General features: G+C 40.0%; 1 protein-coding gene across 6 annotated transcripts; it reads right to left on the reverse strand.

Annotated features, from left to right (window-relative positions):
• Nucleotides 1-1,012: 1,012 nt before the first annotated feature.
• Nucleotides 1,013-25,508, reverse strand: mthfsd (methenyltetrahydrofolate synthetase domain containing). Of its 6 annotated transcripts, none has more exons than XM_042061380.1 (11): nucleotides 25,345-25,508; nucleotides 13,999-14,033; nucleotides 13,855-13,895; nucleotides 13,636-13,687; nucleotides 4,896-4,999; nucleotides 4,455-4,568; nucleotides 4,106-4,219; nucleotides 3,814-3,904; nucleotides 3,595-3,707; nucleotides 3,278-3,403; nucleotides 1,013-2,068 (listed from the first exon to the last, which is right to left on the reverse strand). In XM_042061380.1, the coding sequence occupies exons 3-11, from the start codon at nucleotides 13,879-13,881 to the stop codon at nucleotides 1,367-1,369; spliced, it is 1,443 nt and encodes a 480-aa protein (XP_041917314.1). In that variant the 5' UTR covers nucleotides 13,882-13,895; nucleotides 13,999-14,033; nucleotides 25,345-25,508; the 3' UTR covers nucleotides 1,013-1,366. The 6 variants fall into 6 exon arrangements, with proteins under 6 accessions (XP_041917314.1, XP_041917313.1, XP_041917312.1 ...); XM_042061379.1 differs by lacking the exon at nucleotides 25,345-25,508 and adding an exon at nucleotides 17,244-18,610; XM_042061378.1 differs by lacking the exons at nucleotides 4,455-4,568; nucleotides 25,345-25,508 and adding an exon at nucleotides 4,608-4,721 and having other exon boundaries at nucleotides 13,999-14,862.
• Between the last annotated feature and the right edge of the window lie 1,018 nt (nucleotides 25,509-26,526).

A 26,526-nucleotide genomic window follows, 5' to 3' on the forward strand; every position in this document is an offset into this window, starting at 1 on the left:
AGCCATTTGCTGCCTACGCATTCCTGCGTTTCTCTTTAAAACTGTTTGTAGGCTCTCAAAACTTCACAGAACATGTAACAAAAGAGAAACCACATATGGGATACAGTATAGGATACATTACTGAAAAATACAAGACCTACATTTGGTCAAAAATCCAACAATAGTAATAAACTTGTATACCATGGAGGCAGTGGTGGAGTCTATGTGATACGCAGGACTACACAGTATACCCACTTAAAAAGCATCACCATCTCAGTATACCCACTTAAAATGGGCAAGGATACATATTAATATTTGGGGTTGATCACAGTATACCCACCACAGCTAACTACTACATCACATTATATCCACTACAGCTAACTAGACTACACCACTGCATGGAGGTTTGCATACAGGGATGATCCTGTGGACTGTGTATAGCGAAATGTTATGATCCAAAATCAACAAGAAAAAAAAACACGCCTGACACAGTGAAATGTTAGAGGAGTTATTTCTCAGACAATAGAGAAGTTGACTTTATGATCCTGCTTACGACCAACAACCACTGCACGGACAAGCGTTTGCGAATCTGTGCTCAGGGGTCATCTTATCTGAAGCCTTAGCATACCAAACCCAAGCCAGACTAATTGGACTTGTCAAGCCTCCTGATATGCTTCCCCTGCGTATGAATTGAGGAACTCCAACAGTGGAACGGAGTGAGAAGGCCTTAACTTCATAAAATAGTCATGCTGACTTAAAAAGGCCAAAGGCAACTAATTAAATTGGAAAACAAAGAGGCCAACACACAATTCATCTTGTTTGGCTGTGTCTTGTTTGACTGCTTGTGGATTTCTTCCCCATTAGACTACAGCTGTGGAATAAAAACCACAGCAATCCAGTCCTTCATGGCCTTCAATAGTTTCATTTGACATTTATATGTTTTATCCAACCCCAAGTATATTTTTGAATGAGGAAAACTCTGTCAGTCAACTTGCATTTGAGGTTTAGGTTTGAGAATATATTGCCAGAAGTGTAACAACTTGAAGTAAAATTTATTTTCATATGTACTCTACATTTCCATGAATTTTACGGCAAATTATTCCTGAAGTATAAAAGACTCAGGTAAATTAATTCCAGCAGTCAGGGAATAAAAAATGTGCTCCCCTATGCTAGATCACCGAAACATATACACAAACACTGCAACCACTGCAAATTCATCAGTTCCAAGCTTGATAAAAGCTTCTATATGAATAATAATAATAATAATAATAATAATAAGTTATAAGCAACACAACAAGCCTGCAGTCATTGTAAAAAACAAACAAAAAAAAAAACACAGTAGGACCTTTTTCCTTTTTGCTGACGTTGCAGGACAGTGTCTAGACTATTAGGAAGGAGGCAGATTTTCCACCTTCCTCTTGGGGGTTGGCCTTTTCGTTTTAGGCTTGTCCGTGACTGGTGCACCAGTGGTGGTGGTGTTGTCAGGTGTTGCCGCAGCGGTGTTTGCGGAGGTCTTGGATCTCCTGCGGTGTGCCTGGCCAGGCCTGCGGTCCCCCCTCTGGCTCTTGGCCAGCTCTGGCTGCAAGGTGTGCTCGTGTATGGACAGGCCCTCGAGGGCCGCGAGGGCACGGTCTGCCGCCTGCTGGCCTGCGTAGTCTAGGAAGGCCCGGTGCTGAGCGCCCTGCCAGGTGAGGCGGAGTGGTACGGCCTCGCGCTCCCTCAGGGCACTCTTGAGCTCGCTCACGCGCACGCCCGCTGGAATGTTCCCCAAGTAGACGGTGGTGACAGGAGCTTGGCCAGCTGCCCTGGGCTCCAAGACGCTCTCCCCCCCTCTGCCGCCTCCACCACCACCACCACCACCACCACCACGCCTCGCCGCCACCTCCTCCGATTGGCCTTCCTTGGGCCGCCGGCGCTCTGAGGGGCCTTTCAGCTCTCGCTTTGGGTCAGTCCTGGGTTCCGTCCTGGGCCCGGCTGCCCTCTGCCCTCCCTCAGGACTTTTATTTAGCGTGACGTCTTTTCCAGCCTCCTGCTCCAGAGCTCGGAGTTTCTTCAGGATGGGAATCTTCTCCAGCATGTCTGTGTCTATCTAAGAGGTTATTAAATTACAGTTGGTTTTTAAAAACCTGAAATGAACATAACCTGCTGACTACTGTACAGTAGCAAATGCTAAGATTGTTGAACTTGAAGAGACCCTGGGGAACCTTTCTCACAATAAGAAGGCCCCATAACCTTCCACTGACAGACGCCGTTTCGCATATATATATCTGAACGGAAGCCCCTTTGAGCCCATCCTGAAACACGTCAGTAGAACATCAAAAAGGCCGGCGCACGGTTTTTGGCACCATTAAAAACAGCTGATAATAGAATAACTACGCTGTGCTGCACAGGGGGAAATGGACCCCCGCTGTGTGTTTGGAGCTCTGATAACCCTTCACGTCTTCATCCTTATCAGCACGACTATTTTACTTCCGCCTGCGGCTAAAGAAAGACGTCTTTCTGATCTGGAGGAGGGAAAAGCGTTTTTAGAAGGGCCTGATCACAGGCTGTTTCATTCAGGATATACACGGCTATTGTCTTTAACCTGACCTATTGACCACTTTTTTTCCATGCCGTATGCAGGGGGTTCGGGCTTGCCAGGCATTAAGGTCTTTGAAGATCAGACGTGCCCTTCCTTTCTAAGAGTCGGCCAACACCACCTTTTAATGCCCTTTCATGCTCTGGGAAAGAGCACCATCAGGGCTGATGTGTCAACAGGCCAAGAATGCAATGCATTTGAAAAAATACAACAATTGGTAATAATATAGTCACTGCAGTACTTTGTGTCTATATGCCTGTGCAATTGTGAATGTCTCAAAATAGTTTTTTTGAATATTTCAAGTTGATCATTTAATGAAAGGATTTTGATATTACTGCCTTTGAAGAATTGGATTCTTGCATTATGAATAGCATTAATGAGCATTATTGAATTTGAATTTCCCTGGGGATCAATAAAGTATCTATCTATCTATCTATCTATCTATCTATCTATCTATCTATCTATCTATCTATTATGTTTAGTTTACTTTCTGCATTAAGTCGGTTAATAATTTGCCAATATTTTTTTCATATATTTTTGATTTTATTGTTTATAACCTTTACAACCTAGTATTGTCAGAGCTACTGTGGGATGTGTATTCTGGCACTAGTTCGATTTCAGTTGCATTTCAGTTAGGATATGAGTACGTAGTATAAACACATTATATCTTTCTGATTATGAAAAATATGATTGAAAAGTACAGTTGAAAAGTATAATCACCTTTGACCAAATGATGCCTGGTGGCTTTGGATGTGTGCATCCCGTCTTGATAACTCTCGTTGGAGTAAGAATGTAATCAACAGTGAGGTCATGGATTTCAATTAGATCCTCAGAAATATCCACTACCTTGAAACAAAATTAATATATCAACACGGATTGTTTTCTAATCAGTACCTTATTTTAATTAAAGATACAGAATAACAAATAGAATGCACTGTGAGATATGTGGCATCTTGTGGATGCTAGTCAAGCACTGTTGGCAATGTAGTATGTTGATTACATAAGCAAAATAGACCAGGAGTGACGAGTGGACTGACCTGGCAGTCGTGAACAACTGTGGCAACAACAGTAGACTCATTCACTGCTCCCATAGCGACCATCATGGCATATTCCATGTCTGCAAAACCCTCACCCTTTCCTATGCGATAGCCTTGGATTAAAAAAATAATAATACACAATAAGTAAGTACAATGTAAATACAAAACTATAGTAAGCACTAGCAGTACAAGTCTAGTTATAAAACATGACCGCTTTACCTTTTTCAGACACAGCCACAGACCCAACTACAACAAGATCAACTTTCACTTTGGCATCGAGACCTATCGGGACGCTGAAATCCTTCACACCCTGAGGGAGAAACGGTATTGTATGATTGCTATCACATTTTAGTGTTGTGCAGAATTAAAACCAAGTGAAGAAGGGGCCCATGTCTTTAAAATGTAGTGTATTAAATATGTAGGAATATAATTAATTATAATGATTTGTTTTATTCACAGTATTAAATGGGTGCTAGTGTAGTATAAGTTTATAGCTGTGAAAAGTCGTGACCTGTGAGGTGGAGCACACACGCAGGTCCTCTTTGCTTGCTCCCTGTGGAGGGATGATCTTGTTGAACAGCCCAGTCCGCAAACGAGGTGTGGGCACCAGCAATGTTTTCTTGGCCTGAACGACAGAACACACATTGATAATACACAAACAAACAAACAAAACTAAAAAGCTACTTTAGAAACTAGGGGGGAAGTGACGTGCGTGAAAACAGCTGGAGGATTGCTGAGGAGAAGCACAAGTGCCAATTAATTTAGCAATGGCTCAAAATGGATGACACACAGTGATGAATGCGGCCTAAAAAAAGGCCCAAGACTGAGCCCAACTCCTTCAGGCCCTGCTGACTGAGTACCTGTAGCACCATTAACCGGGCCCCTTCCAGTGGTTTATCAGGGTCCACTTTCACCTCGTTGGTTCTGCTGAACACCTGGAGTTCAGACACCTTGCTGCAGGCACCATGAGCCCCCTACGGAATCACAGAGAATAGGAGGTGAGTGACACTTACTTCCAAAGTACAGAAGCGTGCCTGCTCCTGGGGCTTGTCTGGGTTCACCTTGACCACACTACTGGACTTGAACTCCTGCAGGACCTTGAGCTGATTGCAAGCTTGGGCAGCACCCTGTCCAACCATAAGGGATTTACATAGAAAGTGTCATGTATGGACATTGATAGAACTGAGTAACAAAGGACTAACTGTACCCGAACATGGTATCCACGCTCACGCATGATCAACGCAATTAATGGACACTTAAATGACCAGAATGTCACTTTGGGCAATCGTTTAAGGACCTACCTTAAAATTGGGAATCCTATTATGAACAGGCCGTGGGAAATTGGCAAGATTATTAGCTTCGATATAATCCCACACTTTTTTGCGGATGTCCCATTTGGTTGCTCCTACAATCAACAAGTAAACATGAAGGTTAAGATTACGCACTCAGTTACAACTCATTTCCAAACACTCATTTCCAAACAGTCAATGACATATTCCGACTTTACCCCGGTTTATCTGTATAACTGCGTCCATTTTGGAGAGGGTAAATCGATCGTAATTATAAAAGCAGAACACTTTCATTCACTGTGCAGCGGTGGGCTGGGCAAAAATAGAACCGTTGCATGTATGCCTTGCTGTCAAAACACGTGCGCTCTCCCCAATCCACTCAAACACCGAGTATGTCCTATGTCATAATAAGGGGTGGACAGGAAAAGGAAATGTTTCAGATATTAACACGGACCACAGCGCCCCTGCCGGATTGAGTGCGTACTGTAGTAAGACAACTCATTAAAACTAATAAAACAGACCTGCACGAATATGCAAATTACATGCGAGTTATTGGTGAATATAATGCTATATGAAGAAATAGCCTATGTCGTATCATACGGGTACATTCAGAATTCTGTTAATTCTTGAAATAAACAAATTACTACTGAAGGTTATTAGAAAATTGAAAAAGGTAGCCCACTAGTATCTGTAAGATTTAAAAGATGCGCATCACACTATAGCCTACATTTCGCTGTTCTCTCTTTCATTTAACCTATTATAGGCCTACTTTAAAGTGTACCATGACACAATATTTCGGCTATCCATAGGGGGGCAGCCGAAACCAACCTTTGATTTTATTTTAATAACCACCCTTTATGACCTGAGGGGTATTTCACAAAGGCAGAATTAAGACATCCAAGAAGTGATAAAGCGAGGTTTGATATAGCGTTATCTGGTCATCCTAGCTCAACTCATTTCACTAACGCCAATCCAGGATCAGTAGGAGCGACTATGTCAAGGCAGGTGTAAGTAATTCAGGATGTGTGCGCGTTCTCGTTTCTGCCCCAAAGAACTCACGGTTGGAATAAAAAAAGACGCGGAAAATAGCGTCATTCACACAAAGTGAACAGCCGCTTTTGATATAGACTAACAATGAAGTAAAGTTGTCCTTTTTGGAATGGGGAATCATGGCTATTTCTGTAAAACAGCAGGAGTAGGCGTGGTAGACAAACTGAATGCAAATTTACGTATGCACCAGAGTGCTTCCACACGCAACGTCATTTAAAAAAAACGCTTGCCCCTGCAAAGATGCACATAGTATGATATACCTTTACATTATAGTTGAAAACACCTTCGAAAACTTGCCCCTCCACTTCCAATCAACTACAGTAGGCTATTCAGCAAACGTCTATCAACAAAAGAAGCAAACAACCTAGGCCTATGTTAATAATTATAAGGCTATCACAATTAAAATAATAACCATATGGTAGTAGGCAGACAATCCAGTTTGTTTTGCGAGCAAATAGTTTATAAATGGAATAAAGCTCCTTAAAAATTAGCACGGAGATCTGATTTAAATGACACCTAGCTGAACCAATAAGACAACATAATTATCATTAGAATTAATTTAGCTTGGCTGTTAGCCTGGTCGGAACAAGGTGCAGAGAATAAATCCCCATGGTAACTTATGTGCCATCTCTTTTGTGAAACCAAGTCAAGGCTAAATTCATCCAGGATAACCAAAAAATCCCAGCTTAATCCCTTATCTAGGTTTTGTGAAATACCCCTCTGGAATGACTTTGAAATGAAACCCACACAGCATGCCTCCCGAGAACCCCATGTGAAAACAAGTAGGGAGAAGGGATATGTCAACATCACAATAACTTGTCAGATTTGTTGACCAGAAATAATCATTCTGCAGAAAGGATCAGTGTCAGCAGAGGGCGCTGTCTCTGCAAATAGCACTGTGGAGGCAAGCTGTAGGCCTAACTAAGTCATTTACTTTCTCGTGGGACAGTTTTGCTGTGTGCATCTCAATGATAGAATACTGCACACCATATTCAAGATAACAAATAATTCTGATAAACCATAAGGGGGAAGCTTAATGTTGCAAGTATAGCATACATTGGCCGTGTGTTTTTGATTCTGATATTTGAAGATGGTTGTAATCTAAGTTAAGGCTTGTATGAGGTTCTTGTTAAATGAAAGGGATAGTGAAAGGCAATTGAAACTTACTATTCCTCCTCATATACTCCTGCTCTGTCACAAATCCAAGCAGACATTCACAGACAGTGCTTTACGGTGATGTTTGGTTGTATCTCTTAATTTTTCAGACTTCTAATATATTGTGGAAAATATTAAGATACAAATGTCAGTCTAATTCTGTATTTCTACATCTTTGGAGTTGAGAAGAGTGCTGTAGCACCACCACCCTGCTGTAGCCACACATAGGCTACACAACTCTGAATAATCAAAATGAGATGCTGTCTGAGAAATTACCAAAATACCACTTTATTGGGACATATGAAGAACGGAATATCAAATTTGTTTTCCTAATCTAATGCAAATTACACCCACATGTAGTAACTATACAGCAACATGCCCATTTGAGTTGTATGTCCCCAAGCAAAAGGAATATGAACTGCAGGGAACAGAATGTAGTTAAGCACTTTAAGTAATCTAAGACGAAGGATGAAGCTTATTATACCAGGAGCTGGCAGCATTAGTGCATGCAAACTCAAATTAAATTCAACCTCTGATGGATTCTCTGCAGACATCTGGGTTAATTCAGTTTGTCTGGGTCAAATATCAAATGTCCTTTTTTTTGCAACAGGAGAACTTTCACTGAAAGAGCATCCTAATTTGGTTGAATCTTCCTGTTGCCCAAACATATTTGGTGCAATCACACTCATACCCGTTCGTTTCCACTGATGTATTATAGTATGTTGACATTTCAGAGAAAGTTTTTGAGTGGCAATGTAATACCAGAGACTTTCTAATGAGACACAGCACTCAAAAAATCCTCCATAGAAATGCATGGGGCTATTTTGTAACAGCCGTTGTCTACACATATCCCACCCCTTCCTCGGCAAAACGTTGTGAATACATTGAGCCAATCATGTGGTGTGATGTGAATACATTGAGCCAATCATATGGTGTGTTGTGAAGACATCGTGCCAATCATGTGTTGTGAACTCGCCGCTGGAGCAAGATTGGTGTCGTGAAGCCTTGCGCACGCACATTTCTGCCGAAGAGGATGCCCGATGAGTGCCCAAAAAGCGTTGCAATATGGCCGTCGAGTGGAGGGACTTGCCTAAAAGGACTTTGATAATACCCTCAGGCTACTGCCTCTGTTGGCTCTATCTAAGTTAAGCGTTAAGATCATCTTCGATTATTATCACAGAGGAGCTGACATCCATCCAGCTTGACCAGAACAATGTCTGTTTAGACATTACAGTGCAGCAACACAGCAGAGGTCACTAACTTCTATCTCTAATCGATTTACTGTTAACAACTGTGATCAATACTCAAGAATGTATTGCATCACCCTTCACAAGAAACCTCCGCAACGAGCGATCAAATAATCAAAATAGAAAATAAGGACAGCACTCCCACTTGCAAAGAATTTGTGTCACGACAATATTCAGAGACAAATACTACAATACTATAATTGTCATTTTAGACAGACATTTATGCACATCATGCCAGTCACATCTGGATATGTCAGTAAGCTCAATTATACATGACTTTCAAACAATCAGTGTATGATTTAGAAAGAGTTGGTTAAGAGTAGGATTACAATAAGAAAATATAACCGCAAGCGGTGATTTACGGGGTCCGAGCAACACGAACATGAGGTAGCATAGCTTTTTAGTTTTACATATGCTTTGATTGTTTGGGCCCAATTGTTCAAAAGAAACGTGATTGGATTTCGGTTATCGGATTTCAGTTACCGGATTTCGGCTATCGGATTGGATCAAATCTTGAAAATGGCTTGTTCAAAGGGAAACAAGGATCCTGAAATTGGATTAGATCACATAATCTATTCTTGGTTTTGATCTGGATAAAACCTTCACTTTGTGTTGTTCAAAACTTTTGAGTTGGATTGGAATAAATTTGATGCATAAAATTAGGATTACCCTGTGCTGTAACGTTATAGTGTGCTAACCTCCACAACCTAATAGTATTCTAACAATACCCTATTCTAGTGTGCTAACCTCCACAACCCAACAGTATTCTAACAGTAGTATTCTAGTGCGCTAATCTCCACAACTCAATAGTATTCTAACAATACTCTATTCTACAGGACTATGCATTTGTCATGGATAAGATGAAGCGTCTGTTAATGGAAGGCAGTGTTTCCCACAGAATGGAATTGTATTTGTGGTGGTAGGTGAAGGGGGGTGGGGGTGGGTTCTGTGTTGGAGTCAATAAGATGAACAACCTATAATTATGCAGTTATACTTGCCTTGCACGACAAGTCCTGTCAAGTAGCTGTAACGTTATAGTGTGCTAACCTCCACAACCCAACAGTATTCTTAACAGTATTCTATTCTAGTATGCTAACCTCCACAACCCAGCTGAAGGAACTGTAGGGGGCGATGTGGGTCGAGGTAGAGTGAGTGTGTGGCGAGCAGGCAGAGCCTTGGCCAGAAGGCTCAATGGTATGAAGTGATGACACGGAGATGGCAGGTTTCGGTGCAACACAAGTGAACTTTATTTGAGTTTCAATTCATCTGTTCTTTTGTTCTTTACTTGTATGTGTGCTGCATCAAAGAGGAAACAAACAGAAAATGGAGTAATCAGTGAAATGGGGTAAATCAGTACAGATCCCAACTCACAAACAAACCAATTGACATTTGAACAATAAACTGAAATCATATGGCTATATAAGGTACAACTAAACAATACTTGACATCCCAAGTCAACCAACATCACCTAATCATCTCTCACATGGGACTCCAACACACCAAACCAACAAACAAAGACCTTAACTATACACATGATGGCAGAGCTACTCTACAAACTGATAAACATCACAAAAGTCATAGTGAGGGTCATTAAAGTGATGACTTACGTTAACTCAAAGACGCACACAAAGCAGGACACACTGGAGTGCTGAGTTGAGATGAACAAAAGAGTGAACTGAGGGCGAGCAAACAATTTATCCTGGTCTGAGCCCCTGCTCCGGAGCTACAGGGTTTCCCAGCAGGTAAACTGGGTGTGGTTTGGTGACAGAGCCAAACAATCCAGCAATTTCTCCACAGCACCTCCTTACACTGACAGACTTTGGAAAGATTTGCAAAGATTTGGAAAAGATTTTTGAAAGACTACAGTCTCAGACCCTCTCACATCTAAAGACAAGTAGTAGAGTTTTAAGTCACAGACTATGATTTTGCAATGACTAGGGATCTTGCAGGGTCACTATTTACAAGACTGCAACACGATTCCTTTAAATCATTACCCATCGTGCAATAGATAAACAGGAACTGAAAATGATAGCCTACTAAACTCAAAGTCGTATTTTCGTGTTTCTGCAGCATTGTTTCATGCGTGACATCCTTAACCGATATAGAGTTGTTCTGTCAAGTGGAAGAGCCGACTAAATATGTATAAGAAATGACAAATATTATAAGAATAACAAATAATTATAGGCTACAGCTGTGTCGGAGTCAATAAGAAAAACAGCCTATAATTATACAGTTACACTACAAGTCCATATTGACAAGTAGCTGTAATGTAATAGTGTGTTAACCTCCACAACCCAACAGCATTCTATTGTAGTATGCTAACATCCACAACCCAAAAGTATTCTAACACTAATGCTTCAAGTGGGATTTGAACTCTCAACCTAAGGATCACCAGTACAAGGCATTATCTCACTGAGCCACTGTCAATCCTACATGTTGGCCAGTCACATTCACATGGTGAAAATGTGTATTGGTAAACACACAACAAGAAAAACTCCAAGCATACATTTGACAATAAAATGAAGGGCTTTCCTAAAAGAGTACACCTGAAAACTTTTTGAAATTCTGGGGCAATAAGACATTTGTAGAGAAGAATACTAATGGATGAAATATAAATATGATAGACTTTATGATGAAGGAAAAATAGTAAACAAAGAAGTTCCCCTGAATGTCATAGAGTGTCTCGGCATTGTGATTCTTGACAACTGATGAGTGTGAATGTTGATTGGCTGATGTTATTCAGGTGCTGTTCAATGGTGTGAATCTTCAATAACCAATAGCATGTGCAGCTTGATCCTGAAGTTCTAATGGGGATTCGAACACTCAACCTAAGAAACACCAGTACAAGGCATTATCCCACTGAGCCACTAACAATCATACACATTGGGCAGTCACATTCACATGTGAAAATGTGTGTTGGTAAACACACAAGAAAAACTCCAAGCATACATTTGACAATAAAATGAAGGGCTTTCCTAAAAGAGTACACCTGAAATCTTTTTGAAATTCTGGGGCAATTAGACATTTGTAGAGAAGAACACTAATGGATGAAATATAAATATGATAGACTTAATGATGAAGGAAAAATAGTGAACAAAGAAGTTCCCCTAAATGTCAGAGTGTCTCGGCATTCTGATTCTTGGCAACTAATGACTGTGTATGTTGATTGCCTGATTTCATTCAGGTGCTGTTCAATGGTGTGAATCTTCAATAACCAATAGTATTCAAGCTAGAGCCTAAAGCACTACCAGGGATTCGAACTCTCAACCTAACAAACATCAGCACTAGGCATTATCCCACTGAGCCACTGACAATCCTACATATTTGGCAGTCACATTCACATGGTGAAAAGGTGTGTTGGCAAACACACAACATCAAGAAAATTCCTAGCATACATTTGACAATAGAATTAAGGGCTTTATAAAAAAGAGTACAGATCTGAAAATGTGCACTGTTAATGGTATCCACATAATGATGGTTGTATGGTTGTTCACCAAGGGAAAAAAATTACTCATATAGGAATATAGGTGATATAGGAGAAATGGGCTGAGTGGTCGAACTTTATTGGTCTATATCTCTGAAATGGAAAAACATATCCAAATTATTTTGATAACTTTTGTGAGGCTTTGTCTAAACATTGTCTGTGAGAATTTTGGTGAAGATTTGATAATTTTTGAAGTATGTGAAACTTTTTATGATGTTTGGCTTTTCTCTGAAATTGTGGCAAAAGTAAACATTTTTAGAGCTTAAGACCAGGGTGAAAAAGATGCATCTGAATGTAGAGATTAATATCATGAAAGAATTTTGAGTCTAGGTCAATCTGGTAAGGAGAAATAAGCATTTTTGACAAGAGCGCCACCTTTGGGTGCAGTACCCCCAAATTTTGGGTTATGGGTAGTGGGGGGTACTGGTAACAATACTTGAAAATGTTTAGTTTCTAGGACTTACGGTTTATAGGAATATAGGTGATCTAGGAAAAATGGCCTAAGTGGTCTAACTTTATTAGCCTATATCTCTGAAATGGAACAAAATATCAAAATTCTGATCCATAACTTTTGTGAGGCTTGGTCTAAACATTGTCTGTGAGAATTTTGGTGAAGATTTGATTATTTTTGAAGAGTGTGAAACTTTTTATAATGTTTGGCTTTTCCATGAAATTGTGTCAAAAATAAACATTTTTAGACCATAAGACCAGGGCCAAAAAGATGCATCTGAGTTTAGAGATTAATATTATGAAAGAATTTTGAGTCTAGGTCAATCTGGTAAGGAGAAATTAGCATAATTAACTTTTTTTTCCAACAGCGCCACCTTTGGGTGCAGTACCCCAAATTTTGGGTTATGGGCAGAGGGGGGTACTGGTAACCATACCTGAAAATTTGAAGAGTTTTGGAGTTACGGTTTAGGCAGCAGTATGACTTTTACAGAATTTTGGCCAAAAATGAACGGTACAGAAACAATAGGGGTCCTGCAGCTACGCTGCTCGGACCCCTAATAATACTATTGAAATAGCATCAGCTGCATAAATTGCATTTTAACTGCACTTAGTTACAAATTACATCAAATTATGCTTTATTGAAACAAAGGAATTAAAAAAGTAATTGTTGTCAAAGCTACATATATCACATAATAAGTATTGATTTAAATAAACAGTTAGGGTGCAGAAACTACTGAAATCAGTTCATCTGCACAACACTGTAAACGTCATAGACTGATTATGAGTATAATCCTGTATTAGACTGTAGGGATTCTCCTCATGGTTGGAGCTGTTTGGGACATCAGGGATAGTGCTGTACACATGATCACACAGCAGACTAGAGAGGGGTACAAAGAAAGGGGGTGGGGGTGAGATAATAATTGGTAGCCATATTCGAGTGTATGAAACTGATATATAAATACAGGAGTATACTTACATCCTGATCAGGATTCAGGGCCACTGTCATTTCTAAAACCCACACAACACATATTCTGCCCCTTTCCGCCACCAAAAGTCGACATGTGAATCATGTGGTATGTTGTGAGTACATCATGACAATCATGTGGTATGTTGTGAATACATCGTGCCAATCATGTGTTGTTATCTCACAGCTTGATGTTGTGAAGCCTTGCCCACGCGCAGTGTACCCAAAATATCTGCCCGATAACTACCCAAAGTGTGTTGCAAGATGGCCGCCGAGTGAGGGGACTTGCATGAAAGGTTCCATCTGGTGTCTCGTATTGGCATCAGATTCTGACCAATCACTTGCATCGGCTTCTGACCAATCACTCACAGATCATATCTGCATTCTTCACACACAGTGTTCCTGAGGCTGCTGCTGCTGTAGATGCCATTGCCATATCACCCATCACACCAGGCTGATGGAAGGCCAAAAACATCTTTACATATTCAACTCATTCACACATTGAACAGAGGTTTGTTCATGTGGATTTTACTTGGCTAGTTTAGAATAACACAATGTCAGGTAGTATTCTGAAAGAAGAATTTGATGAAATATGTGAATATGTTTTTCTCTTGTACTTACAGCAGAGGTAGTGCTCCTAGATCCCATACTTAGATTACCATCTGTCCAATGTAGAGAATATTATGTGAATACATACCCAGTCTGCCTTGTACATTCCAAAGTTTATTGTTATTTATTGTTTATTGTTAACACATACACACTTACATGTACGTCTAACAGGGGAAGCATCTACCTGTGGTCTTGAGACAGAAGGAGAAAGAGAAATAAACATAGGAGAAAAGAACATGGAGTATGCTCTCTTTTTAGCGTACATGTCTGTGTGAAAATTTAAAGACACAAGATATGTTCACACCAGTGACCACAGAGTCTGTGTAATGGATGACTGTAGCAGGGTGTGGGAGGTGTTTGCACTTTTGCATTTTGCATGTGTGTCTGTACACATTAACATATGAGCATTTGGCTTAACAGCACAGTTTTGACGTACCTTTTGGGAGCACATCTACAACCCAAATCACCCTGGGTTCTCTTTCGCATTTTTTTCCTACTTGCCTTACCATTGCCAAAAGAGAAGGCATATTTTTATTATAAAAAAAAATATTATCATTAGGCTCATGATAGACCTACAGACATTTTTAATGTGGCTACAGCCAAACAAGTGTGTTGTAACGTTAACACATACCTTACCGAAAGAGATATGCATGCCGGTTAGGTGTCCACCTGCTGGGGGTCACAATTTGCCTATTTGCCGGGGACACAATTTGCCTATTGTGTATCAACAACACTCAATAACAGGTATAATGTGATGTGTTAGTCACACAATTTCCCCTCTAAGAATTTGACAACCTAGTCCTAGGCTATTCAACTAGCTCGCTTGCTTGCAAAACTTCAGTAGCTGTGCAGTGTGCATCCGCTTCCTTATTTGTATTTTGAGTTGCCAGGTTTTATGACAAAACGGTTGAAATTGAAATTAAGTCATTGTGTAGGCTATGTGTAGGGTGTATTCCATACACAATTTGGCAACCTGGGAAATGTCAGACTAACAGGAAAAATGAATGGATCCGTGATTTTAAAATGAAGTTTGACGGTCTTTATATATATATATACATATATATATATATATATATATATATATATATATATATATATATAATACAAAATGAACCGACTCCCGATAGTTTTAGTCCACTTTCTGGTCCCCTTTTAGTGGACTGCAATTCTGTAAACTTGACAGAGGATTTCCAGAGACCTGATGCCTTTTCAACTGATGTGTAATACCCATGGAGGTATAATAATTATATATAATACACTATAATATAAGACTCTGACGGACTGAGGAGGTCCTAATATAGACCCCATAGGCTTTGTGGCCAAATGGCCCTGTCATGCCGGGTACACGGCATCAAGGGTGTCTGCAGCACCCTCTAGAGGATCTGATAGATGGAGTCCTTTCTTCCATTGCACAATAAAACGTCCCACATACTCGACGCACCCGACCTACATGGCCAAGAAGTTAGGACTAGGCTACTACAACAAGGCACAGCTGGCAACCACTAGTCACCATTTCAAGCTGCCTCCAGTTTGCCCTTGTCAGCCCAGTACAAAAGGAGTCACGTTGACCAAGTCCAGTGAATCCCAAACACACTTAAACAAACAGATTATACTGTTATTCATTTATTCTGATGTACTAAAGCTCAGTTTCATTATGTAGGCTACTGATCATTAATATGTTTCAGTTCATTGATGAAATTCAAATATATAATTTTATAATTGAGTAGAAATCCCAAAGAATGGCATTATATTACTCAGAAGTAAAGAAGATGATAGATACAACAGAAAGGGTGAAGCATAACATTTCCATTTACGAAGCAACAGAGATACTAATGTACAGGGGTGTGATTGGCAAAGGTAAAAAAAAAAGGAAAATATACGTAATATGTAGCACGGAGTGATCCCACCCCCAACCCTGAGTACTTTAGTGTACTATAGTGTTGGCTACCGTATATATTTCCATCACCTACACTTCATAAAATTCATGAGGCAAATCCTATGCGAGGGATGCGAAAATTTTGAATAATAAATAACCCTTTAAATGATGACATCTGATGACTTTTATGGGAAGTATTGATACATTGAGATACATATATTTCAAACATTATAGCATATTACAATACAGCCTATAAGGCCTAAAGAAAACTAATTTATAATAGAGCAAAGTAGATGTAGCCTATAGACCTACACAAGACTAAACCAAATATGGCTGAAATATATATAGGCCATCATGATTATTTTGCCAACAGTGACGCAGAACCATGGATTTTTTCCATTTATGACATGTTTTGTTAACTTAAACCAACATTGAGTTAAAATGTTGACTAAATGATTTACTATACTCCTACTTGATGATAATATACAGCCTGCCCCCTAACAGTCCTCTGGGCCTACGTACAAAATAGTGAATCATGTGATAGGCCTACTGATATTTTGATGCTGATTGAAGAGGTTGCATAGCCTAGAAATCTAGACGCGCCCCTAGCGGCAGCTCATGATTGATGGCAGAGTTGCAACGGTTTGGCTTGAATTCCCTGCTACTTGAAAACAAATAAGATGGATGTTGCTGCTGGCGAACAGTGTGACACGAGTTAAGCTTTTATTATGTTGGCAAACGTTTGAACTAGCCAACTAGCTCCGCTGGTGGGAAACGCATGGGACTCATAGCGCTGCCACTGTCCTATTGCGTGCAAAGGGAATTTGAAAGACAACTGATCATCCCGCCCCTCAGACTGAGCACTGCGAACGGTGAGTGCCCACCTACATTTTAATGTGGGTCTGGCTCGCCAGGCTAGAGGTTGCAACTTGAAGGTTGTTGATATTTCAGTTCGATAATCAAATTACATCGATAACTCTCCTCCCAAAGTAACACTGTAGGTCCTACACCTCTCCTCCTAAAATAAATGGTAGGCTCTGTTTTAAGCTACTGCACCAGGATTGTGTAGGCTAAGCGGCTACAACACTAGTTTTAAAAGCGCACACACTAAATGGAGAGCTAGGGTTAAAATACGTTAAAATGCGGACTGCGCCTTTAAATTGGCGACTTTTTATCTATCAGCACAATGCTACAGTAGGCTATTTCCACTAAATATTCAGCTCCTGAAATATGTTTTAGACAAGGTTCACGGAGGTGAACGGCTGGACAAACGCGAAATGACAAGGTGTTAACTAAACAATGTAGTAGGCCTAAGGTAGACAGGCTTTGAAAACCTGTAAGGTTAGGCTAGTCTGTCACAGCTAACTTTAAGCACAGCTTACACGCGCATAAGTTCAAATTCAATATCAGCATCACTCATTATCGGAAAATCCTGACAGCGAACCCGATGCAAAGCCAAAACGAGGGGGGGGGGGGGGGGGACTTCATACATGATGTCTTTTTAAATCAATTTGTTGACCTTTACCGTTTCATGGCTTCTGCTGAGAAGTGCGCCACACACACTGAACTTGAATCAAGCATTCTTCAGAACGCAGCTGATCATCCCGTCTACTTTCACTTTCAATGAAATCCTGGTAAACGGAATACACTACAAGCGGCGTGATATTCGGAAAGATGTGAAGCACAAAACCCGTCGTCATTGTCAGCGGCCTGTTATAACGATGGCCTGTGTTATGCAGAAATATAGCCTACCTCTGATCGACAGACCCCCCGCCCTCTAAAAAAAACTCATCGGATACGAATTGCGTGGGTCTCATTTTCAAGTCGAAAAAAACGGAATTCCGTTTAAAAACAGAAGAATCACACCCCTGAATGTAGTCCACCAACAAATTCAATTATGGGCAATCTTCCGCCAATATTTTCTAGTGAACTCATTTATTTCCCACAAATTACCCACATTTTTGCTTCAAATCTGCCACAAACATTTAATTTTTGTAAGGGTATGTCTTGCTTTGTCAGTGGTGTTCTTTTCTAGGTCTTTTCTACATGCATGTAACTTGTTTGAGCTACTAATGCATACTTGCAGGACAGGGAGAGACATAGAGGTGGTAGGCCTGATTGTTATGATTTGTAGTCAGACATCATGTAAAAATGACCACCACCACCACATCCTCTAACAATGCTGAAGATATTTTTAGGCATATATATGCAAGTTAAAAGCAAAAGACTCTAGTCTTTGAAGACAGATTTAACTTGACTGTTGAAACGTCAGTTTTTCTTTAAGTCCCCTAAATGCTACATACCAATGATGACTTGGATTCGAAGCTTATAAACTTTTAACTGTTTTGTCAAGACATTGTTTATGTTAATTAGGTGTACATCTCAGTGACCACTTAGAGAGGCAGCCAAGCCTCAACGAACAGGAAGAGTTCAGAGAAGCATGGTGTATCATACGACATGTTGGCAGTGAGACAATAAAGAAAGCTAAGTTAAGAGCAAATAAACTGTAATTGCCAGCAGTATTATTTGACATGTTTAACTGTTCACTGATCACAGTCTTTGAGGAAGGAATCTCTGGCAGGTTAGGTTTCAGTATGTGTCAGATCTATCTATCTATCATCTATGAATTTCCAGAGTCTTTCTTTATTTCAGTTCTGCAGCATCCTACAGCATCTCCTCTAGGCCAGTGTTTTTTTTCTTAACTGGTGGGTTGGGACCCAAAAGTGGGTGGCAGAACCATTCTGGGTGGGTTGCAGAGCTTGTGGGTTAAAAAAAGCCACTTTATCAGATCCTAATATCGGACCTTTATTTTGATAGACTTTATTCGTATATCAGTCGTTGCCATGGACATAGACAATGTTAATGTGACAGGTCATGTTAGACATCAGTTTAGTGGTACCGTATTTTCCGGACTATAAGTTGCACATTTTTTCATAGTTTGGCTGGTCCTGCGACTTATAGTCAAGTGCGACTTATATATGAAAAAAATATATAATTGAACATGTTTTTAAATGTTAATTTATATTAACTGACATGAACCCTACATGAAACATTACGTCTACAGCCGCGAGAGAGCGCTCTCAAATGAACAAGTCCTGTGCACTTTGAGTCAAAGATGTGCTTGTACTATGCCTGAAACACACGTGCATACCTAAATCGTCAAATTATGGCCGGGATTCTATTTATAGCAAGGCCTCAGGTTTGGACAAATAAAAGCCAGTATAATTTTGTTTCAATTTGTAATATTTTATATTGTTGGTTGGTATTGTTGCCAATGAAAAGTCATTGTCCTACACCATGAGTCTCCAACAGGTTGCTCTCATTGCTCTCAAGCTACCAGTCACATGCCGCCCCCTTCTGAGCTAGAGGCTGAAGCAGTAACGTACATTTAAACACAATTGTTGCTGCCAGGCATCAGCCTATGAATTTTATAAAAAAAATAAATAATGCATATTTTAAAAAATAACTACATTTAGGCTATCTTAGACCTCTTTGGCTATACGGAATAAGGTTTCCCTTGCAGCACAGCACACGTATGAATGAATGAAAGCGCGGATACCTTATCTCGCAATAAGTGGATGGCAAAATCCTGACACTACATGAAACTTAATAGTAAGCCATTAAATACCCCACAGATTTCAGTGGTTATCAGTCCCGATATTTAGCAATATAATCAAACAGTCCAAACGTAAATTAAATCTCAAATTGAACATCTGTTTTTGATAGCCTACCCATGCTGCTGCAAACGAAAAGTAGGCCTTTGTCTCACAATAAAACGCAAGAAATAAAGGACTATATAGCTGACTCGAATACAAGCCATGGCCAAATAAAGGTTCTGTGCTTTGCGCAGCCTAAATTTGAGGATTTACGAGTCTCCTAAACATTCCTCACTCATTATCAGACAAGCTTGAAAACATTTGAAAACAACACTCACTGCCATGTAATATTTGATCGCTGTTTTGCTACTAATTATCTTTCACGTAATGAATACGCACAGAAAGTGAAAGTAGGCCTACTGTGCGCTCCGTGTCTGTAGCTGTCTGTTCACGTCCGCAACGTCAAATGGAGAAGTCATCCATGTTCTCTCGCATTATAGGCGGTCATGCTTCTGTGTTTGCAAAATTCCTGACAGTTCCTGATCGCTAAACATTTGTTTTCCTTTCCTGTCGATAGCGGTTGATGTTGAAGCACCTAGGCTATAATTTGACTTCAGCGGTGACAAATCCTGCTGAGAGAGAGAGAGAGCAACGAAAGAGGCACCCCCAAAGTGGTCCTGCGCGCGCGCGTGTGTGTGTCTCTGCATGGGGTTCAATTGAAGTCAGAGTTGGTCCGTCAATAGTCCCGCATTCAGGCCGCTCCATTATTATATTAATGTCAGACAGCGCTGTAAAATGTGTGGGAATTTCTCGCATTATGATGGCTAGATTTGCGGGACTTTTATTATTATGCTCAATACTAAGTAATAATTTATTCGCAATACCCGCAATCCCGCGCTGGAATTTAGACCCTGGTTTTAAATGCACATCTTTTTTTCTCTCGCTCTCTTGGAGGCCAGCCAAGCAATTGTTCTGCTGTCAGTCTGTGCCAATATATCGTCCAAAAATGATTGATTGCATTGCATTCTCCACATTTTTAGCTAAATTTTCATGTACCACATCAGCATTTTTGTTCAGTGATTTTTTTGTAAATTGCTTTACAATTAGCGTCGGGCCCTTGTCAGCAGCCTTCGGCTTGCCTCTTGCCATCACTCATTCGTCTTCAGTAACATTCCCTGTAGAATTCTCAATATTTTTGGCCTCAATGTGTCCAGTTACATAGTCTGTCTGTTCTTGGTCTTGGATTTTGTGAAATATATTTCTAAATATCACCTGCTTGCAGCAGCTTCGGTCTGCACTTCCTTTTAAAACCGCATCTTTTTCTCTCTCCAGCATTTAATCTGCTGCCGGCTTGTCTCTCCACATCGTCCAAAATGCTTGATTGCATTGCATTCTCCACATTTTTAGCTACATTTTCATGTACCACATCAGTATTTCTGTTCAGTGAATGTTTTGTAAATTGCTTTACAATTACCGTCGGGCCTATAGGCCTATCGCCTGCTTACTTCGGTCACCTCCTTTTAAAACTGCATCTTTTTCTCTCGTGAGCATTTAATCTGCTGCCATCTTGTGACTCCACATTGCCCAAAATGCTTGATTGCACTGTATTCTCCACATTTTAGATACATTTTGGTCTACCACATGGCATTTTCTTTCAGTGGATCTTTTGCTTTGCAATTACCTTCCTGCCCTCTTCTTGGCTGCCTTCACTCCTTCGTCTTAATTAACATGAATATATTTTTGGCCTCAATAATCCATTTACATAGTCTATGTTTTTGGTTTTGGATTTTGTGAAATACATTTCTAAATAAATGCGACTTATAGTCCAGTGCGACTTATATATGTTTTTTTCCTGCTCATGACGCATTTTTTGACTGATGTGACTTATACTCAGGAGCGACTTATAGTCCGGAAAATACGGTATACACAAGTAGGCTACCACCCTGAATATTTGAAGTAGGACTTGGATTCACTTAAATTGAGGACAAAATGGGACTGAAACCCCAGTGTGTGGTGAGCAATGAATTGCTGGCACATGAGAGCATGAAACCATAAAAACAGAAATGCTACATGGAAACTAAGCACCCCTGTCAAAGACAAACCTGTTGACATGGGCGGATTATGAACTTTTGGGCCCCTGGACCCAGATGTATTAAGGGCCCCCCACTAATTGTCGCATATGTGGGAGGGGGGTTTGGGGGCCCCAGAAATGTTTGAATTTGTTTGATGTGATTTCCTGTATTCTGGTGCATTTTGGGGATGGCCAATTCTAAATTCAATCAGATTCATAGCCTACACCCTGATTTGTTAATATTGAGGCAATGATTCCATGTGTAACGCTTCTAACTTAACGCAATATATAGGACCACTATATTACCAGAGTTATCAGAGCTGGGTTCGGCTATAGGGAGAGAATTGGCAACGACCAGTATTTAGATGAAGAAAAAGACAATAACATTAATTATGACACACAAGAAAAGATATTGAACCACAATAGAAAAATGTAAAACCCCTTAAAGTCAGTCGCGTAAAGTCAGTCAGTAACAAAATGTTCAATATAATAAAGTTTAACCCCAAAGTTCAATGTTTCAATCCCAAAGTTCAATGTTCCAATCCCAGAGTTCAATGTTTCTATCAATGTTCTATGAATGTTCACGTATCCTTTAAATCCTCAAAAAAAGGAAAAAAGTAGAAAAATGCAAAAAAGATCTTCGTACGTACTTTTGTAAAGGAAAAAAAAAATGAAACAAGGCCTTACTAACCACTACCCAGGTAGGAAATTAGTGATGTGTATCTTAATCTTATCTGTAATCCAGAACAGGTTGCGTCCAGGCCACAGGCATCACAGGTAGGCGCACACACACACTGGTCACAGTCCTTAGGATGGCTCGCCGTATCTCTCTCGCAGAAGATGTACAATAACAAAAAAACAATCTGCACACGGCAGTAGGCTTGGGAATTGGTTCCAGTTTCCGGTTTGGAACCGGTTCCAAACGTTCCGATCCATCGGAATCGTACACACGTTAACGATTCCACTAACGACTCCGAACATCCATTCCCACGTCGCGGCACGACGTCACAGTATGCAAAATTTAGACATTTTAAAGCATTCAACTTCTGCAGTGTTTCCCCTACAATGTAGGCTAGTCAGCAACGCCACTCCTAGAATTCAAGCGCTGCTGCAAAAAATTGCCTAATTAAAAAAACGCACCAAGTGAACTTAGGGAACAGCTGCCGTTTGTTTAGGTTCGATGTCAACAAATAATAGTAGGCTAACGTTGAAGGCGCAGTCAGGGATTTCACAGGAGATCACGTTTGTTTGTGTTTATGTTTTAACTTTATTAGCAGACGCAATTTTGTGCAAAAAAACGTAGCCTACATTATGTTAACCAAGGAACCAAATTAAACACGCCAGCGAGGTAGCTCGCCTCTACCTTCAGTAGCCTATTCCCAGATAAATTCCACGCATTGTTTTGTTTTTGTTTGTTATACAGTCAATGCTTTCAAGCCCTGTGTTGCTAACATACCTAGGCTGTGAAACTAGCCTATTGGTGGGTTTAATTGAATTTCGGTAATAGTATATGCAACCATTTACATCTGTAGAGATAGTTTGTAATTTCCTGTAGAGCTCACCAAAATCATAGAAATGATACAAAACACTTATCTGCTATAATCCAAGATAGATTTGCTTTGAGTTGTTAGGCTTTTGAGCATTTATTTTACCAAATGACATGGAAAACACAATTTATTTAATCCATATATCCTTATGCACCATGCACAACAACGCTACTAAGTTAGCTTAAAACCGTGAGAATCAGTGTTGCGCGGTCTGCCCGAAATTAAGCGGTCACCCGCGGTTATTAGTCATAAACAAAATATTTTAATGATATTCGGGTCATTTGCGGGCGGGTCAGTTAAAATTAATTAAATATATATTTTCTACAAATAGGCCTACTTAAAATATCACGAGAAGGCTAGCATCAATACAGTAAAGCATCAATACAGTAAAGTCAACAGTAAAGAAGCTGAAGACGCGAGTTAAAATAATAAAGACACCCCTTCAGGAAAAGCGATATAGGCTATGGGAAATATTGGGAAAGGTTCTTAAAGAAGATGACAGTAGTACAAGTTATGGTCTATGTAGGCCTACTTCTTGCGAAGCCATTTAAAAGTATGACAGCCAAAACGGGCAGCCTGCAGGAATAAATGTTATGGCACAGACTATACAGCCATATCTACCGGTACGTTCGCGCATGCAGAAAAAGTTACCTTAGTTCGTTGTGTTTGTGACTTTAAACAGTGGATGTGCTTTAGTAAAGCTTTGTGCGTTTTGACCAGCAATGTATCTCTCTTGCCTACCTTGCCTCACCATTTCTGTTTTCGAAAGAAAGATGTATGGCCTTCAAATCTTATCCTAGTGTTCTAATCCTTGGTGGTTGCGTGCGTGCTTGCGCTCTTATTCTCATTCTCTCTCCTGCGCAAACATTATGTCCTGCATGCCTACTGCGTGTAGTTCAACTGCATAAAGTTTCGCAAATAAATTAGTTTGTTTTACAGAAATGGCCTACTGCCACACTGCATGCAGGCTATAACCAAAATCACACATTTTGTAAATAAGCGGGTCGGGTATAATTTTGTCCTAATTAATATTCGCAGTCCGAGTTGCGGTTGGGTTCATTAAAATATCGGAGGACCGCGGGCAGCTTGTGACCCGCACAACACTGGTGAGAATCAAGCAAGCCTCTCTGGCCGTCACGGCCTTAAAGTGACAGGCACTCAATTTCACCTGCACCGCACCAATACATTGTAATGACATGAAAGAGTCTATATAGTTTATACAGTGCTGTGCAAAATTTAAGACACCAAGCTAAAATTGATTAAAAGGAGGAATACAAATAATCTTTTGGAAATTGATCTTAATGGCTTAATTTAAAAAAAGAGGAAAAATCAAGCCTTTAAGGACATCATTTACATTTACATAATGTTTTTTGTGAATGTATCATGTATCGTAAATAAATAAATGTTATTATATAAATAAATGTCTTAACTTGTGCACAGCACTGTACATTGTAAATAGTAATAGCTTGTACAGTGGCCTGTGATTAAGCTATATTTTTTGTCATAATTTGTAACTCAATCTGTCAATTTCTTTCGACAAAATCCACCAGAAGTCATTTTTTCAAAATCTTCTGGGGGGGGCTTCCTACGATCAACAGCACCGCTGCTGGAAAGAATTCTAGGGGAAACACTGTTCTGTATTGATATTGCAGCCTTGGTATTCATTTTCTAAAACCACTTTAAATTAGACATTCAAAGCCAACAACTCTCAAAGCCATCCTATAAGTGTTCAGCAAATGGTACAGGAATCGATATGGGAATCGATAAGGAATCGCATCGATAAGCAGGTTCGACAATGGCATCGATATCGATAATTTCTTAACGATGCCCATCCCTACACGGCAGTGTAAAATACCTCATTAGTGCCATGCAGGATCGTTTCACTTCATACCATAAGTATTAACACTCAAACTCAAATATCATTTCTCTGTCTAATGTAAATCATGTACTGAACAACTGTGCAATACAGCACCAGTTCAGTAGAATGACAGTGTGTCATTTGCAACTCTAGTTAACATACAACATGTACATTCACAGTTAACCAAATACAATATTAACAGTAAGCCATTAGCAACTTACTATGTGTATACCACACCATATTATATTCAAAACGTCATTACAATGGCTTGAAGCCTGAAAACATTAGCCCTATAGAGTAACCTCGTAGCTTAAACATTGTCTGCACGCGCTCCTACATCATGTCACGGCATGCATGCATGCCCACGCAGGGTGCACGTGATCAGAAAAGAAAGCGCCGTTCTAAACTAACACGGCGGGTTTAAAACAATAACATTCATTTTCAATATATCTCCGACTGTTTTTTTTTTTTTTTTTTACCTCTATATACATAAAAATAGTTCGTTTTACCTCAAAAGTAACACACTGGCTTGCTTAACGGAAACACACACTCACCGGAGATTCAATGATTTAAGACACAAACGATGTTCAGGAGTAATAATTCAACCGGAAACGTCTTCTTGAAAAAGTTAAACAAAGGATTAGTTCAAAAATAAACGGTGAAGTGTCGAAACGTTGATAAATCTTAATCTTTCTTTCACTCGCAATATCTCTATGAGCTTCAGGGGGGGGAAATCCATAGACAGTAAAAGAAATGGACGAACAGACTCCGTCGTTTTCAATGGGAGGGCACTGAGTCAAATAGAACGATTTTTCAGTTGGTCCCCCCAGTACTGCGCAGACTCACACTTAACTTCGTGACGTTAGCCATCGAACTGAATCTTGTAACTCATATGATAGATACACTGAAATTATTCTCACACTTCCTTCGCCTTCAAAGTCATCAAAGTTAAACATTTATTTATGTATTATTATTAATATCATCCTCACCAAGTCGTGTTAATGTTGAAGCTACCATACATGATCATCTTCAAAAACAGTCAACAAAACAAAAAAGTTATAGCCTTGAAGCTAATCTTCTTTCCACTTTTCCGACCTACGGTCAATCCATCGAAAACCTCTGTAATGATTAGTGCCGTTTTTAAAAAAAATAGGTTTACTTTTTTATTATTATTAGGTTGCCTCTGTGTAATGATTTACCTTAACATACGGTCGTGTATGCTAGGTTTTGCTTATGAGTTACCGTCATAGACAGTAAGGTGGACTGAGCTTCTTATCCAAACAATACGGTTATCTCCCTACGGCGCGAAAGAGAGATTACGTCAAAGCTAGCTTCCCTCCAACCGAACAAGCTAACCATTCTTCTTACGGGTAACCAACGTTACGGACGAGGTAGTGGAGTCTGTTTTGCCTTTGTAGTGTTTATGTGGATTACACAGAAGCTACAATATCGGCACAGGATATATGTTATATGAAGTTATGGTATTTCAAAAAAATCCTAGAATGAATGGACTTCTATGGGAGTTAGCAGAGAGGTGGTCCCTCCAGCCTACGTCGATTCTTCTACTTCCGGGAATTCGCCTGCCCCCTTGGGGAAATCATGGGAAAAATGCAGTTGTGGACTCTTCCTCTATGTGCAATGGATGCACTCGTTCACATGCAGCACAGCGCCCCTTAATGGACAGGGGGCAAACGCTACAATTACATTCAATAACCCAGTGCAATTTATGTGGGTTA

Source organism: Alosa sapidissima, chromosome 14 (genome assembly GCF_018492685.1).
Source record: "Alosa sapidissima isolate fAloSap1 chromosome 14, fAloSap1.pri, whole genome shotgun sequence".
In the NCBI taxonomy this organism is placed as follows: Eukaryota; Metazoa; Chordata; class Actinopteri; order Clupeiformes; family Clupeidae; genus Alosa; species Alosa sapidissima.

Bases quoted from the DNA above. Each gene is read 5' to 3' on its own strand.
- mthfsd (XM_042061378.1), bottom strand. From the start codon at position 14,107: ATGTACGCTAAAAAGAGAGCATACTCCATGTTCTTTTCTCCTATGTTT. The intron at 13,688-13,854 runs GTAAGTACAAGA...GCCTTCCATCAG, and splicing joins CTAGGAGCACTACCTCTGCT to CCTGGTGTGATGGGTGATAT. The intron at 3,708-3,813 runs GTAAAGCGGTCA...TTTTAATCCAAG, and splicing joins TGTGGCTGTGTCTGAAAAAG to GCTATCGCATAGGAAAGGGT.